At 41.9% G+C, this 15024-nt stretch overlaps 1 protein-coding gene across 10 annotated transcripts in view; it reads left to right on the top strand.

The window, feature by feature from the left end:
* LOC135911500 (eye-specific diacylglycerol kinase-like) overlaps positions 1 to 15024 on the top strand; it is a 481563-nt gene that overhangs the window by 431364 nt on the left and 35175 nt on the right. For all 10 annotated transcript variants that reach the window (XR_011508884.1, XR_011508883.1, XM_070526840.1 and 7 more), the window contains exons 4-14: positions 104 to 181; positions 961 to 1017; positions 1573 to 1641; positions 1730 to 1762; positions 3451 to 3675; positions 4457 to 4647; positions 5349 to 5523; positions 8416 to 8486; positions 11317 to 11462; positions 12524 to 12642; positions 13189 to 13262. Coding sequence is in view for 8 of the 10 variants with exons in the window: in XM_070526840.1 (XP_070382941.1) it covers positions 104 to 181; positions 961 to 1017; positions 1573 to 1641; positions 1730 to 1762; positions 3451 to 3675; positions 4457 to 4647; positions 5349 to 5523; positions 8416 to 8486; positions 11317 to 11462; positions 12524 to 12642; positions 13189 to 13262 (1238 nt within the window). In the remaining 2 variants the exon portion in view is untranslated. The remainder of the gene's footprint in view (positions 1 to 103; positions 182 to 960; positions 1018 to 1572; positions 1642 to 1729; positions 1763 to 3450; positions 3676 to 4456; positions 4648 to 5348; positions 5524 to 8415; positions 8487 to 11316; positions 11463 to 12523; positions 12643 to 13188; positions 13263 to 15024) is intronic.

Below are 15024 nucleotides of genomic sequence, written 5' to 3'. Positions count from 1 at the left end.
CCTGCATTCCACATTTACTGCAGCTTTCAACAGTGTCTCTTATGTGATGTTAATAAAGATTGTGACCTTTCTATCTTTCTTTTTTTTCTTTCTCTCTATTTAGAAACATGGACCCCGGATGAAATGCCCAGCTTGTAAAATAACTGTTCACGCCGGATGCATTAGCATTTTAAGTGATAAAGTAAGTTGAAACAGTCCTTCAGTTTTCTTTTGTGTAGGCTCTTCTTACAGCCAAACATCAAGACACCTTAGAAATCTGTTTGTCTTATCAGAATTTCATCATAACAGAAGTGTGTTGCATATATAGAAGATCAGAGAATAATTCTAAAGTCTTATAGTTAAATACAGCTGAACAGAGTTTTGAAGACAACCTCTAATATTAATTATACAAAAGTATGTGTAATGTTATGTATTTATCTGCAGTGTTTTAAAAAGTAAAAGAAGTTTCAGCAAGTCATAATGCTAAGGTTTCTTGAGAAATTACCATAAATAAAATAATATAATGTGCAATAAAGGCATTGTAGTTTACTTTTGATTATATTGCTGAAAATTAATGGCAAAATGGTGCTTTTGATGTATGGTGAATGCTATTGTTGGGGGGATTGATTTGCTGTATTGTAACTTGGAAGACCGGGGTTGTTGGAGAAATATGGGAGAGGCCTTTGCCCTGCAGTGGGCGTAACCAGGCTGATGATGATGATGATGAACTTGGAAGCTTGGTACTAGCAGATTGTAATCACTCTGTGCTTACTATCAAAAACAGCTTATTGTCTTGCTTGGAGGTCTTTAATTTTTATAACAGGCAATATAGTGTCATTTAGTATTAGTGAATTGTTATATGATGCTTTACCAGCATCACAGCTGTTTTCATAACTGCCAACCAGAATTGTGTGTGTGTGTGCATCAAACAAGAACACATGATGCTAACACTGGCATTGATGCACTTTTTCTTTTTTTCAGATGAAGTTTCAATGTAAGCCAACATTCAGAGATGTCGGCATCAGACAATACCGAGAGGTAAGCATTGCTGAGTTTCATGAACATATATGTATCTAGTCGTACCTCAGCAAGGCAGCCTGTTCAGCTAAGTAAATGTTTGTGAGGAGGTCTATGTAATGGAATTTTATGATTAGTCCGAACCTATGAGGTAATGGGGCAGTTATAACATTGCATATAGCAAATCAGATATTCGGAAACCTGCAAGTTATAGGAAATTTCAGGAAAAGGCAAATTTTTTCCTCCACCCGACTGTTGCACAATGCTACAGGGGAAACCCGCGTGGAATTTCTCGTAAAGAAAGCTTTGCAGTTGAAGAAAAATTTGTCCAAGTCTAACATCGAACCTAGGACTGAAATCCTTTCTAAGGCAATCGCTTTGTCATTTGAGCTAACCAGGAAGCTAGCCCATGCCTGTGCAAAGCCAAATTAATGGACCAACTCGAATTGCAGAAATGCTGAATGCATGCATCCTTATGGTTGTTGCCCCGTGTTCTCAAAGGCTGTTAAACTGTTTGAGTAGTAGCTCGATTTCTTTTTTTTTTTGAGTAGCTTTACTTTGAAATTTTGGTTGCAGCAAACTGTGATTCAGCACCACTGGGTACATAGGCGCTATGAGAAAGGCAAGTGCCAACAGTGTAGCAAGGTGAGCTTGAAATTCCTCAGCACACTATGTGTTTGCTCTGCAAGAGTTTGTAACCTTGTCTCACCTGAGCCTCTCTTTTGCCTTTCAGTCCTTTCAGTCAAAACTCTCATTTGGTAGCAAGGTAAGCACAAATGCTGTTTCTTTAGTAATAGTAGTAGCCAGATTTAATTGTTATTACTAATAACTTGGAATGGGAGCATTGTAGCAAGTGGTTTATTTTACCATAGAACACATACAAAGGTTCGAAGTGCATCAGCTGCTCATTGTCATATCAGATATATTGGTAAAAACGGTATTCTTGTAAGCGAGTTTAACTGTGTGCAGCTAACAAGAATGCAGTCATAACAACTTTCCCAGCTGATCATATTTTTGAAAGTGAGCAATGCAAGTTGATCAAATGCAGCTTTGTCCTAGTCTCAATCGTCACTTACAGCGCATACATAGACGGAGGACAAAAAAGGACGACATAGACAAGCACTGACTTCCAACTGATTTTTATTTTCAGAAACAAACGTATATACCCTAAACACCAAGACATTGTCGTCGTCGTCCTTTTTTGTCCTCTGTCTATGTATGCGCTAGCCCATACTAAAACCTTGCTTCAGTTTGTTCTAGTCTTCTTATTCTGAAGTTGTTTCATCCGAAGGCTGGGAGGAAAAGGTTACCAATTAATTGAAGCAGTCCAATCTTGAGTTTGCCCCATCTCTGTGGTTATGTCCAAGAGTAGTTAGCAAAAATGTTTTTTTTTTCGACACCTATTTCTGTCCCTGTTTACTTTTGCTCTCACGGTTATCTCCATGATCGACAATAGTCAACCACATCTTCAGGGTTCCTTAATTTTGCGACTGTCGGACTCAATGCCCTTTTTCATGCTTATGTTTGTACTTATCTCCGTCACTATTTACTTTCATGACAATGTTTTTAAGTGCAGGCGTTTATGCCCGCGTATGACATTGCTTATCGTCATGTATGCCTGTTATCTGGCACTGCTTATTTATTTATTTGTAATACTGCCAGTCTCAGTTGAGACCAAAGCAGGTGGGCACAATTTTACAGAAAGAAACAAACAGGTCATGTTACATGGTACATAAAAGAAAAAAAAAAAGGAAAGACACTTCCTTAACTACTGCAGAAATCACCATTAGTACAATACTTTTGGTTGGTATAACAATATGGCCATAACAATATAACAATGTAGTTAGTATAACAATATAACAATATTGTATTACTAGAATTTATATAAAAAATAGCGAATGAATGACACTTGTAAGATCAGAGAACTTATACTTATTGTCAGATGTCAGTTATCCGTCTCTTGCCTGTTTGTTCCTTTTATTTATCTGTAACTAGGCTAATTTGTCACCTATCTGCTATCAGTGCTTACATTGATAATTATCTCTGTAATTGCTTGCATTTAATGTTCTATATTTAATATTTGTAATTGGGCTTATCATTGTGGTTGCCTCTGTGATGTCAGTAAAATAGCTAGTATGATGCCAGTGCTTGCTGTGTTTATCATAATTTTCATCAATTGTCTCTATGCCTCAATGTCTGGGATTGCTTATCTTCACAGTTGCCTCTGTTTACATGCTAGCGTCTGCATTTAATTCAGTGCCTGCCTTACGATAGGGCTACTTATTGTCATTTATCTTTGCAACAAGACTTGTCTCAGGGTAATTTTGTGTTACTGCTTACTTTATTATCAGTGTGCTTCATTGTCTCTGTGTTTCAGTTTCTGGGATGGCTTGTCTTCACGTCTTTCTCCGTCAGTTCACTAACCTCTGCACATACCTCTGCAATTATGCGCAGGAGATAGTGGCCATCAGTTGCACGTGGTGCAAGACAGCCTACCACAACAAGGAGTCTTGTTTCAGTATGCAAAGGATTGGGGAGCAGTGCAACCTGGGTACACACATGGACATCATAGTGCCGCCCTCGTGGATCGTCAAGCTGCCCAGGAAGGGTTCCTTCAAGTCATCTATCAGGAGGTCACCAAAGAAGCGGGCTTCTACGAAAAAGAAGTCCCGTAAAGAGGTGAACATCCACTGCTGCCTCATTCCAGAAAAGACATTAATTCAAGGCTATGCCTGTAGCTCACAGCGTGACTGCTGATAAGCTTACCAAAGCCTCTCTGATAGTGCAATCGATGTTCCTAACTCCACAGCATGGAAACCAGACAAGGACAAGAAAGGTGACTAGTGGCAGGTGTCGACTTTCAATGGAATTTTGTTCTCGAAAGCCAGCAAGTGTAAAGCACGCACACCCACATGCAATTACGTAATAAGCAAGCCATTAGCATTGTAAAATTCTGTGGCAAAATCTATACATCTCTGAATTAAAACTTATTAAAACTCAGGGTGAAAGTTGAGTGCAGTTGCGTGTGCACTTGAATGTCAATGCATTTCACCACAGAATTTAGGGACTTATTTCTTGAAACCGGTGTTAAGCACAAGATTATTGCCAAATGGCTGTGAGCTCATTGCTGATTGACTTCAGTTCTGCAATTGGGACATTGCCCTATTTGAATATTTAGTAAGTTAATTAATGAAACTTGATTAATTACTTAACATTACACCACGATTTGTCATGCAACTAATGGGCACCTTTTCAAGCAGTCAAACTGATGAGACAGATTTGCACTATCACCGAAAATATTTAGTAAACTTGCTTCCATTAACAAAATATATATCCCGTTTGTTACCATAGCAGCGATAAAAACATTTCACAGGCGCATTGAATTGGTTGGCTGGAAAAAATGTTTATGCTGCCTAGCTTTGCCGACCATGGTCCGTATTTTCTGCATGAATATTTCCAGGGATGTGGAGACAAGGACATGCAGCGTGCGTTTGCCATCAAGCCAATCCCGTGTGCGTCAAGCAAACCCCTGTTGGTGTTCATCAATCCACGAAGTGGGGGCAACCAGGGGTCCAAGATGATGCAGAAGTTCCAGTGGCTTCTTAACCCACGCCAGGTCTTCGATCTCTCGGAAGGAGGTCCCAGACAGGGGTCAGTGTTCCGTGCCATAACTCACTTTTGTCTCTTTCTCATCTTCCATCTTTTTTCTTTTTTTGCCATATGCTTGTTGCCATTTTTCTGGAATTCACCGAATAGGATCGTGTAGCAGCTGATTGGGTTTGTTATGCTGAAGCAACAAGACTTATTTAACTCCTTTATGGCAAAGACTTCTGACCAAAAGTTATGCTGAAATGGTTCCTTGGGTTATCGGGCTTTGAGGCTGAGCTATGAATGGCTCTCAAAGCTTCCTTTGTGGACGCTCCCTAGGTTGAGCCGTTATGCCGTTTGTTGCACCAAATCGTAAATACTGTAAAAATCTTCTATGTATAGCAGTTCAAGATATGCTCGACAAGGAAGCTTTATGAAAAGCCTAGAAAGTGATTTTGGTTTTAAGGCCTTTCAACGATTAAGCCAATTATAGGGGTGACGTGCAGGGCTATTGGTGAGGTTAATGCTCTGTCAGTGTTTTTAAACCTTATCTATTGCTAGAAAGGGGAGCGGGTGACCTGTCAATGATTGCTGATGAGCTAGAATCTTAGAGTGTCCAAGAAAATTTGAAGTTTAGAACACTACAGCTGTCGTCCTTTGTTTCACTCTGTTGTACCGTTAGGACATGCTTTCTTTTTTAATGGGAGAGTTCGGCTCGCAGCTGAGACTATAGCAATGATTGCATCGTCGTTTTGTGTGCGCAGGCTTGAGCTCTACCGCAAGGTGAACAACCTACGAATACTGGCATGTGGGGGCGATGGAACGGCGGGCTGGATCTTGTCCGTGATCGATGAGATCGGCATCATGCCCCCACCACCCGTCGCTGTGCTACCCCTGGGTACCGGCAACGATCTGGCTCGTGCACTTGGCTGGGGAGGGGTAAGGCCAATCGCTTACGCTGTGGACATCTCCGGAAGGTTGCTTCCAAACGCTCTAGCAAAGCTGTAAAAGTCATGCAACGGAGCAACCACTCTATATTTCAAGAATTATTATGTTTCAACTGTGACAGCAAAGCCAGAGCTTCTCTACTATGGCAACAGTCAGCCTTCTGTGGCAATAAATGAAATGCTGCTGATGCAAAGCACACAAGTGTGAGGGCTCTTCTGAAAGTAGTCCTGAAGTCTCACTCACGTCTGTTTAAGCTGGGGAACAAAAAACATAAACATCTCTTTTATTACACCACTTAACTAGGCAAAATACACTATTTGAAAGGGCGGCAGTAAAAAAAGAAACATGCATGGAGATGAGGTGACAAGTATGAGCACCAAATTTTCACCAACTTTAATTCTCAATGATTCACAAATATATACACGCTCCAAGCCATGGGTTATGATCTGCGCATGTGTAAATATGCCAGCTCTTTGTCTTAGAGCGTGATGGAGGCCATGCTGACACATTCCTCCCCGAGTCTAGAAATCCATTCAGATTCTCTGATTTCCTGTGTCACATGCGTTTTACTCTTCTTAATAACGGAAGTGTTTACATGGTCGGGCAAACAGTCCTTGCAAGTCAGACAATGACTTGCCAGAAAACATACGAAATCTTTTGCTTCACACCCATTTTTAACATTGTTTGCATGCTCCCTTAACCTATCGTTAACACATCTCCCAGTTTGTTCAACGTGTGTTTTTCAGCATCTTAAAGTAATTTGATAAACTACACCTGTGCATTCAACAAAAGGCCGCCTGTGCTTTATGCTGCAGTCACATTGCAGGGTTGCCTCTGGGTTGGTCATTCTGCAAAGCTTTGACAGCTTGTGGGGGGCAGAGAACATGATTTTCACGTCGTAATGTTGGGCCACCTTTTTCAGATTGAGTGATAATATGTAAACGTTAGGTATCAAACTACCCCCTGCCTAACCTATCGTGGTGGCTTTAAGCGGCTATGGTGTTGCGCTGCTAAGCGCGAGGTCGCAGGATCAAATCCCAGCCGCGGCGGCCACATTTAGATAGGGGCGAAATGCAATAGCACCTGTGGGTCTCGTGCATTGGGGCATATTAAAGAACCCCAGGTGGTGAAAATTACTCCGGAGTCCCCCCCACTACAGTAAGCCTCATAATCAGGTAATGGTCTTAAAACATAAAACCCCAGAATTTCTACCCTCTGCTGGGCACGGGTTTCACCCGTCAGCGGCTCTTCTCGGAAGGCCCTCTGCAACTGAAATGAGGAGGTGCTGAGGATATCCGACGCTCTGCAGCCTTTTGCCCTAATTTCATCCTTGTCGTCCCGTCTCTGTCCATGTCTTTTTGCGCTGCCACCTTTTAAGATATTTCTCACTTTGCTCTTCTTCATTTTAGCAAATGCAAAACTGTCACAGGCTGATTCAGGGTGTGCTGCAATAAACCAAAACAAAAAGTAAATTTAGTCTAATATGCTGCTCTATTTGACCACAGAAGTGCCACTAGTTGTCATTTTGTTATCACAGCAAGTTGTGTGCATGTGGAAACCAGTTTATTTATTTATGTATATATTTTTATAATATTTTTGAAGAAGCTTTTGGAATGCTGTGTTACCCTGCATTTCAGAGTGCTCTCAGAGCACACTGAAGGGACCAATAGAAGATGCCATAACAAACCCTGAATTTCAGATGTAGCAGCTACTAACATGCAAGTGCTCTGAAAGCGCATAGGTTTTATAGCCTGCTTGGTGAACCTTGCATTGGCTGCACATTAAACCTTATTGAAAAGTCTAGAAATTTGAGTACGAAGGGGCGAGGTGGCAAGGTGGGTTAAGTATAAATTCCATGCAAGTGATCTTGCATGCGACAGTGACAAGCAGGGCAATGGTGATGGCCGTGATCACCGTGAAGCCTGGTGATCTAACTTTTTAAAAATTTATTTAGTTTATTTTTACCCTCAGGGCCTTTCGGCATTACAGAGGGGGCGGGCACGTCAGCCACACAGTGTGATCCAAACAATATATATTACATGAACACAATAACAATACAAAGAAATAACATAACAGTAATGTAGATAGTAATAATGTAAACATAACACAAATAAAAGAAGAGAACGGTGTGGATCGAAGAGCAAACAGGGATAGCAGATATTCTAATTGACATGAAGAGAAAGAAATGTAGCTGGGCAGGTGAGGTCATGCGTAGAATGGATAACCTGTGGACCATTAGGGTTACAGAATGGTTGCCAAGAGAAGGGAAATACTGTCGAGGACGGCGGAAGACTAGGTGGAGTGATGAAATCAAGAAATTCGCAGGGGCCATTTGGGATCGGTTGGCGCAGGATAGGCGTAATTGGATATGGCAGGGAGAGGCCTTCGTCCTGCAGTGGGCATAAAGTAGGATGATGATGATGATGATGATGATGATGATTGTAATGAAGCAGATATGCCACACAAAGTTTATCAGTGTGACCTGAAGCATCAAGGAATAGGAGTTGGGGAAGGACAAGTGTATGAAAGATTTCCAAATCTAGACACTGGACGAAGGCACGTTATCAACTGACAACTGAAGTATTTGACGATTAAATTTCACTCTTCACGCGAATAGATACTCAGCTTATGTCATGTGACATATGCTGCTCCTTATGTCAGCATTGAGTTATGGCGAACAACCAGCACCATGTTTTTTTGCAAAACTTGAAACAAGTGTAAGCAGTTTCAAAGTTCTGAGTCATTTAAAGTAACTCTAATTTATTATATGTATGGCTACCTTGCTTTCTTGAAAACATGCTTCATGAAAAGGGGAAATCATGGTGAAAAATATGTTGATTATGAAGGTGATCAGTGTCATTGCTGTTTTTTTACTGCTTGTAGGGTTACACGGATGAGCCTGTATCAAAGATACTCCAAGATGTTCAGAATGGGGACATCGTTCAGCTGGACAGGTAAGTCACAGCTTCTGAAACCTGTCTGTAGGCACAGAAGAAAAGAGGGTTTTCTCTGGTCAGCTGCAGTGTAGTGCCATCTTGCTAGCTATTTTAATGGGCACTGCACTCCAGTCTGAAAAGCAACGTCATGTTTATGTTTATAGTAACCCCAAATTTTTCTTCTTCGTGCACTTAGATCCTGCGAGCGGGTTTCTTCAATACTAGAAATGTAGTGGATTATTTTAATGGAAACAGACTTAATTAAGACGTTTACTGAGTACTGGATTACTTGATTGCAAGAAAGATTACTGAGAAATGTTAGCTGATTAACAAAATTAAACGCATTTGTAATTAGTCACATTATATCACTTTAGAGCACTTGTCCAAATTGCTGAATTGAAGCTGAGTGGTAACGTGACTTCATAATTATTCATGTAGTGGAAATCCTGTGACCAGCAGCAGTTTCAAAAAATACGTCCTCACAATCTGTGGTGAAATTCTTTGATGCTCTTCGTTAACACTTATTAGCAAACTTGCAGTGCTGTTAAGAATGTTGATTAGTAGAAAAAAAAAACTAGGATAGAATTCATCACCACAAGCTTGTCGAGTGTGTGACAGCATACTTTGATTGTCATAATATTGCGTCTTGACAGTTGGGTCTTGACAGTTGGGCATAGGTGCATCACGGGCAACCTTGCAAACTCTTAATTTATCTAAGTGATGTACCTATACCTCGTATGACTTGCTAACCTGTGATTTTGTGAACACCGCAACATGCTCGCTTACGCTCAATGTACCTGCACTTCTCTGCCAGACACGTCCAAGGTGGGGGGGGAAGTCTGCCTGTAGTGCTATAGAGAAGTTCATGCCCGATGGTGGGATCGATCAAACTTCCGCCTTTAGCGCAGTTGTCCATTGCTCCAACCACCAGGCCACGATTGCATGCATGCTTCTCTCATGCCAAAGTCGCTCCTTGAAACATCTGACACGTGTGTCACATGCGAGTTTGCTGTGCTCTTCTCTCGGGACAGCTAGTGCTTTGAGATGCCATGCTAAATTGCACCCACTTTCAGGGTCGGCCTACATTTTTCATCAGAAGAAAGTGATAATGCCTAAGTAGTTGAAGTCAGTCTGCAATGCTGTCGCATTATTATGATTGATTATTCGTTGTGCATTTCAATATCTCATGCAAGTAATGCCTGCCTCTTCAAATACTCTATCTCATGTACAGTCAAAGAAAAATTTCATGGACGTAACACCCAATAATTCGAATGCCCTTGCAGGACCGCCATGTACCTTGCAGAGCCAATGTATAAGAACGTCTGAAATTTTGGATGCTGAAAGCCATTTCCATCCGATTTTTCTGACTTTCTCGCGTGACCGCAGGTCTGAAGGGGCATTAATCAAAGCGACCACATCCGCCATATTTATTATGTCGCACCCTCAAACCGGCGCTCTCGCACACCAATCTGCTGGCATCCTAGCTGCTTTGACATTCACTGCCAAGCTTTGTGCTGTTTGGTGGCGGGTTCTTTATTGAAAGAATTTACTGCTGTCAAAAATGGCGCCGACTTCACCTACACCTTTGCTGCGCTTTCCGCGCAGCAAGGGTCAAGCATTGCATAATGCCAGTTTTCTAACGTCAGCTTCACCACAATACAACAGTGTTACTTGGATAAGCACATGCTGTGTATTGCACTGAAGCATATGAAGATGGAAATGGGCAATGTCATGGCACATGGTATACATTCCTTAAATATACACGCTTGCACCCGTAGTCTTTTGTCACAGTACAAGCACTGGCACAACTAATAAGTGTACTGGCAAGCCTTCAGAGCTATTTCTGATGTGGCTGTGGTGATTAGTCCTTGGGGGCAGTAAACAGCCTGCATTCAATATTTAAGACTGCCCGATTTTTCGGATGTTTTCACAGTCTTTAGGGACTCCAAAAAACCTGACATTGACTGTATTAGAATTCTGCTGCCATAAGTGATTTCAAAATATTCTTTTAACGTTCAAATAAAACACATGTTAATAGAAGGCCAGTGCTGAATCTATGTCAACACAATGTTGTGTCAGCGTTATTGGTATCAAGCTCTGTTAACACAAAATTTGAAAGCTAATCGCAGTTCAAATGCTTCGCACAATCATCTGACACCTTGCGTATGCTTTTATTGCTATGGCGTTCTGCTGCTGAGGGATGAATTTCCAGCTTTCCTAGGTATACTTTGTGGCGCAAAATACATTTCTTGAAAAGGGACAGAAGAAAGAGAGACAGTGAAGCACCAAAGTTGGCGCTTCACTGTCTCCTTTTCTTCTGTCCCTTTTCAAGAAATGTATTTTGCGCCACAAAGTATACCTAGGAAATCTAAGCACCAACTTGCCCAAGAAGAAAGAAGTCCTTTAGAAATTTCCAGCTGTTTGCGCTGCCGAAACCAATGTCACGAGTTCGGTCCTGGCCATGGCGGCCGCACTTTGATGGGGGTGAAATGCAACAACGCTTGTGCACTTTGATTAGATGCATATTAAAAAAACTCCAGGTGTTCAAAATTAATCTGTAGTGCCATGCTATGACTTGGCTCTTAATCACACTGAAGTTTTGGCACATAAAACCCCAGAATACAATTTTTTCTAGCTGTGGTGGTTGCTGTTCAGTGGGGGTAAAATGCAAAACGAATTGTGTACTTAAATTTAGGTGCATGTTTAAAAGCCCCAGGTGGTTAACATTAATCTAGAACCTTCCACTACAGTATGCCTCATAGCCGGTGAGTTACTTTGTGACATTAAGCCCCATAATTTGATTTCATTTCATTTAATTTGTTAACGTGCTGCTCTTTCATCTCTGCAGGTGGGACCTAATTGTAAATAGAAACACGGAGGTGGACATCTCTCAGTGCGAAGAAGGCAAAGAGACTGTGCCTTTAAATGTTGTGAATAATTATTTCTCTATCGGTGTGGACGCCCACATTGCCTTGGAGTTTCACGAAGCACGCGGTGAGCTTGGATTCTTGAGCTTTGGAAACAGTCGTTTTTTTTTTTTCTATTTCTGCACCGTGCTTTACCCGAAAACCTTTTCTACTTAGCGCGGGTCAAAACTAGGTGCAATGCCAGCATACTTCATGACATGTTCTGCATATGGACCTTCTATAAAGTGATGGCAGGTGCTTTATTTGCAAAGATTCACACCATTTTTTTTAATTCTTGTTATTTATCAAGCCAAGTGGCTGGTCCCATTGTAACAGGAGCATTGCATCATTCTAGCCTATGGTGAAGCATGAAAATAAGGAAAGATTAAGATAGACGTTCCAAAGTACAGCTGTCCTTATCTCAACATTTTGATATGCATAGAGCTCAGTGGCTCAGTGATACTTGGAGCACATGGCTGCTGGCACTTGTTGTGCCATGAGTGGGCACCGGGAAAACTGAGCTCATGCGTCATGAGCTCAGTGACGAAGCCAAGAGCATTTGTGATGCATGGTGGTGCAACAAGTGCCAGCTGCCACGTGATCCGAGTGTCACATTTGAATCACTGGGCAGTGTACTAACTAACTTTAATGTGAGTTGTGGAATGTCGTTGATCAGATAATAACACATAGTGCTTTCAGCCGACCTTCCCACGTTAAAAATGGCAATGACAGACAATGGGGATGAGACACTCAAAATAGAGCACTTTATATTTGTTTTTGTCCCTTTTGAATATGCACTGGTCTTGTGACAACGTGTACAGTGCAGTCCACTGTTAAAGGGAACATTTGAACATAGAGCACATTCGGACTTCTCACTCTAGCAACTGTGAAAGTGCCAGGCCTTGCAGCAGACATGTTGTGGTCGGTAGCGCTGACACCTTTCTGCATTCGTTTGCATGCAACAATGCATGCAAACGTTTGCCAGCTAAATTGCCTGCAAAGTGGGAGCTGCACATTAGAGTGGTCCCTTTTAACAGCAGAGCGGACTGTACAATGAAGCCTTTTTGTGATGAAGTTGTATATCAGTATCTGTTCTCACTTTAGTTTGTTTTTCTGGGTGCCTCCCCGTCCTTGTATGCCCCCTTGCAGAAGCTCACCCTGAGCGGTTCAACAGCAGGCTAAAGAACAAAATGTTTTACGGCCAGGCAGGAGGCAAGGATCTCCTTCAGCGAAAGTGGAAGGACCTCTGCAACTACGTCACATTGGAGGTCAGAAGGGCCTTGGCAATCTTCCATTTTACTTTCCATAGCGAAAATTCTTACTGTTTACTCTGGTTTGTGAGGCCTCTTGTCTGAGGCTATTATGGGTCGTGTGGGCCTGGAAGATGCGTAGTAAGGTAAAATTTTTCTCGTGTTGGTGTCGGCGTTGGTTCACAAAGTCTCTTGACTGAAGCCTTGCACATCAAATGTGCCCCTGAGATGTGTAATCATGCAGAACTTTCCTTGACGTATCAAGCTATATTTGGTGTGTACAATAGTTCATGAAGCCTTGTGTCTGTAGCCTCCGGTGTGCCAAATGTGCCTCCGAGATGCGTGGTCACATCGAATTTTACTCGCGATAACAAGTTGTGCATACATTGTGTTTGCACGTGTTTGTGTCACATTGTCTGAATCCTTTTCTGTGTCATACGGGAGAAGGTGGAAAAAGAAAAGACAAAAGTGATGCATTGAAATCTGTGCCCCAGATTTGTTCAACTTGTTAGGGGCCTTAGCAGTGGCGCGTAATCTTGGATGCTCTTCTCTTTCCCTAAACAGTGCGATGGCCAAGATTACACGGGGAAGTTACGAGAGCACAAAGTACACTCCATTCTCTTCTTGAACATTCCCAGGTGAGAAGTCCAAACTATTTCCGTTCATTGCAAAGCATGTCATACCCACCGGGGTAGCCTTGAAAAAGACAGGTCCTCATAATTGTATTGTAGTTTTTGCACGTAAAACTCCAGAATTTGATTTTTTTTAAAAGCACGCTGCTTGTAACACCAAGGGATGAAAAAATGCATGCATGCCAGATGAAAAAGACAGCGCAGATGTAACAAAGCGTCATCTGTGCTCTATGTCTTCTACACCTAAAGGCTACATGTGTTTGCGTTCCTTTGTGTTGAAAGCAGTGTGGTTTCCTCATGAAAGTGTTACCAATTATCCCTGTTCATAGTCTTACAACTACTTTTTGATGCAAACTGGGAGAACTAGAAGTCCACATTCTCTTACAGGCTTGCCTTAAGGGCTCATGGTTCATAATGGCCATAATCACCATTTAAACAGCAACATAAAAAAAGTACGAAAATTTCATTGTCGCAATTGCAAACTGTTATATTCAGAGTGATAATAGCACACCCTCAGTGTACTAGGCTATAAAAAATAGCAGGTGGTCATTTGAACTGAGTTTCTGTTTGTTCACGCATGTAGCTACTATGATATCCATAAGAATGTTTCTACTTGTAGCTGATGGGATAGTAGACAGTCTAATTAGTACTTCATGTGCAGAAAAAGTAGTGCTGACTTTAGTGAGAAACTGGTGATTTATGCCTGGCTGGTGGCATGCTACACCAGGCTTTCGGGGAGGATTATGATATTGGTGAGAATTATGACCTTGCACCACACAACGCTTGGGTACAGCATCCTCACGGCAGAGGCACGCAAAGCAGTATTGTGACGTGGGGTCGTCACTAGTGGATGGCAGCGTGTTTGATAACAAACTGTATGTGTGCTCAGATGGGTATCGTGTTTTTGCATGCATAACCCATAGCAGAATTTTTTTTTAATTAGCCGTAATGCCAGGGTGCACACTATGCTGCAGCCGACAGTTTTTTCGGAATCCTAAAATGCAGACTTGATGGATATTCCAGACTTCATAAATGCACCATCAGGGTTCCCATAGTGCTAATGCAATTTTGCAGCTGATTTTCAAGACTAAATGACTTGTTCCGAGCTGCCTTGCTCAATCTTAGAGGCCGCCCTGTTGGATGTTCCGCTGGCTTGACCAGGTTTAGCTTGGCTTTCAGTCGCCCGCTCTATAGCCTCCAAGATTGGGAGGTGCACACTACAGATAAAGAGCACCCACCATCCTCTAGTATTTTAGGTTTTGTCCACTCTTCCTTGGCTGAGCACGGCACTTTTTCTTTTTTCTTTCTTTTTTCAGTCAGCACTATCGTCGTCATCACTTAATGTGAAATCTGGTTTTCTTTTTTCCCTCTTCTTTAAAGGGACACTAAAGGGAAAAATGATTTCTTCTGCATCAGTAAATTACCGTTCTACAACACCAAAAACACCACTCTTACAACGATAAGACGTTTGGTAAGCCAGAAAAAGCGTAAGAATGAATTAGGGTGGTGACGCCTACTTAAGTTCCCGCACCTGGGGGCTGTGACGTCTTAGATTTCGATGGCATCTTCTAGGGCCTACTAATTATATGTAGCAGTACAGATTGACTACATTCTGTTCTAAAGGAACCAAATGTTGAACATGGCAAGTTTCAGGAACACTTATTCAGCCAAAGCGGCCCAAATGCAAAAACATACTTTGGAATCCCTGACGTCACGCTGACGTACAGGCGCTGGGGTTTTGGCGCGAAATTCAAATACTGATATTTGG

Source organism: Dermacentor albipictus, chromosome 10, assembly GCF_038994185.2.
Source record: "Dermacentor albipictus isolate Rhodes 1998 colony chromosome 10, USDA_Dalb.pri_finalv2, whole genome shotgun sequence".
Classification (NCBI taxonomy): domain Eukaryota; kingdom Metazoa; phylum Arthropoda; class Arachnida; order Ixodida; family Ixodidae; genus Dermacentor; species Dermacentor albipictus.
This window is presented reverse-complemented; position numbering and strand designations above follow the sequence as displayed.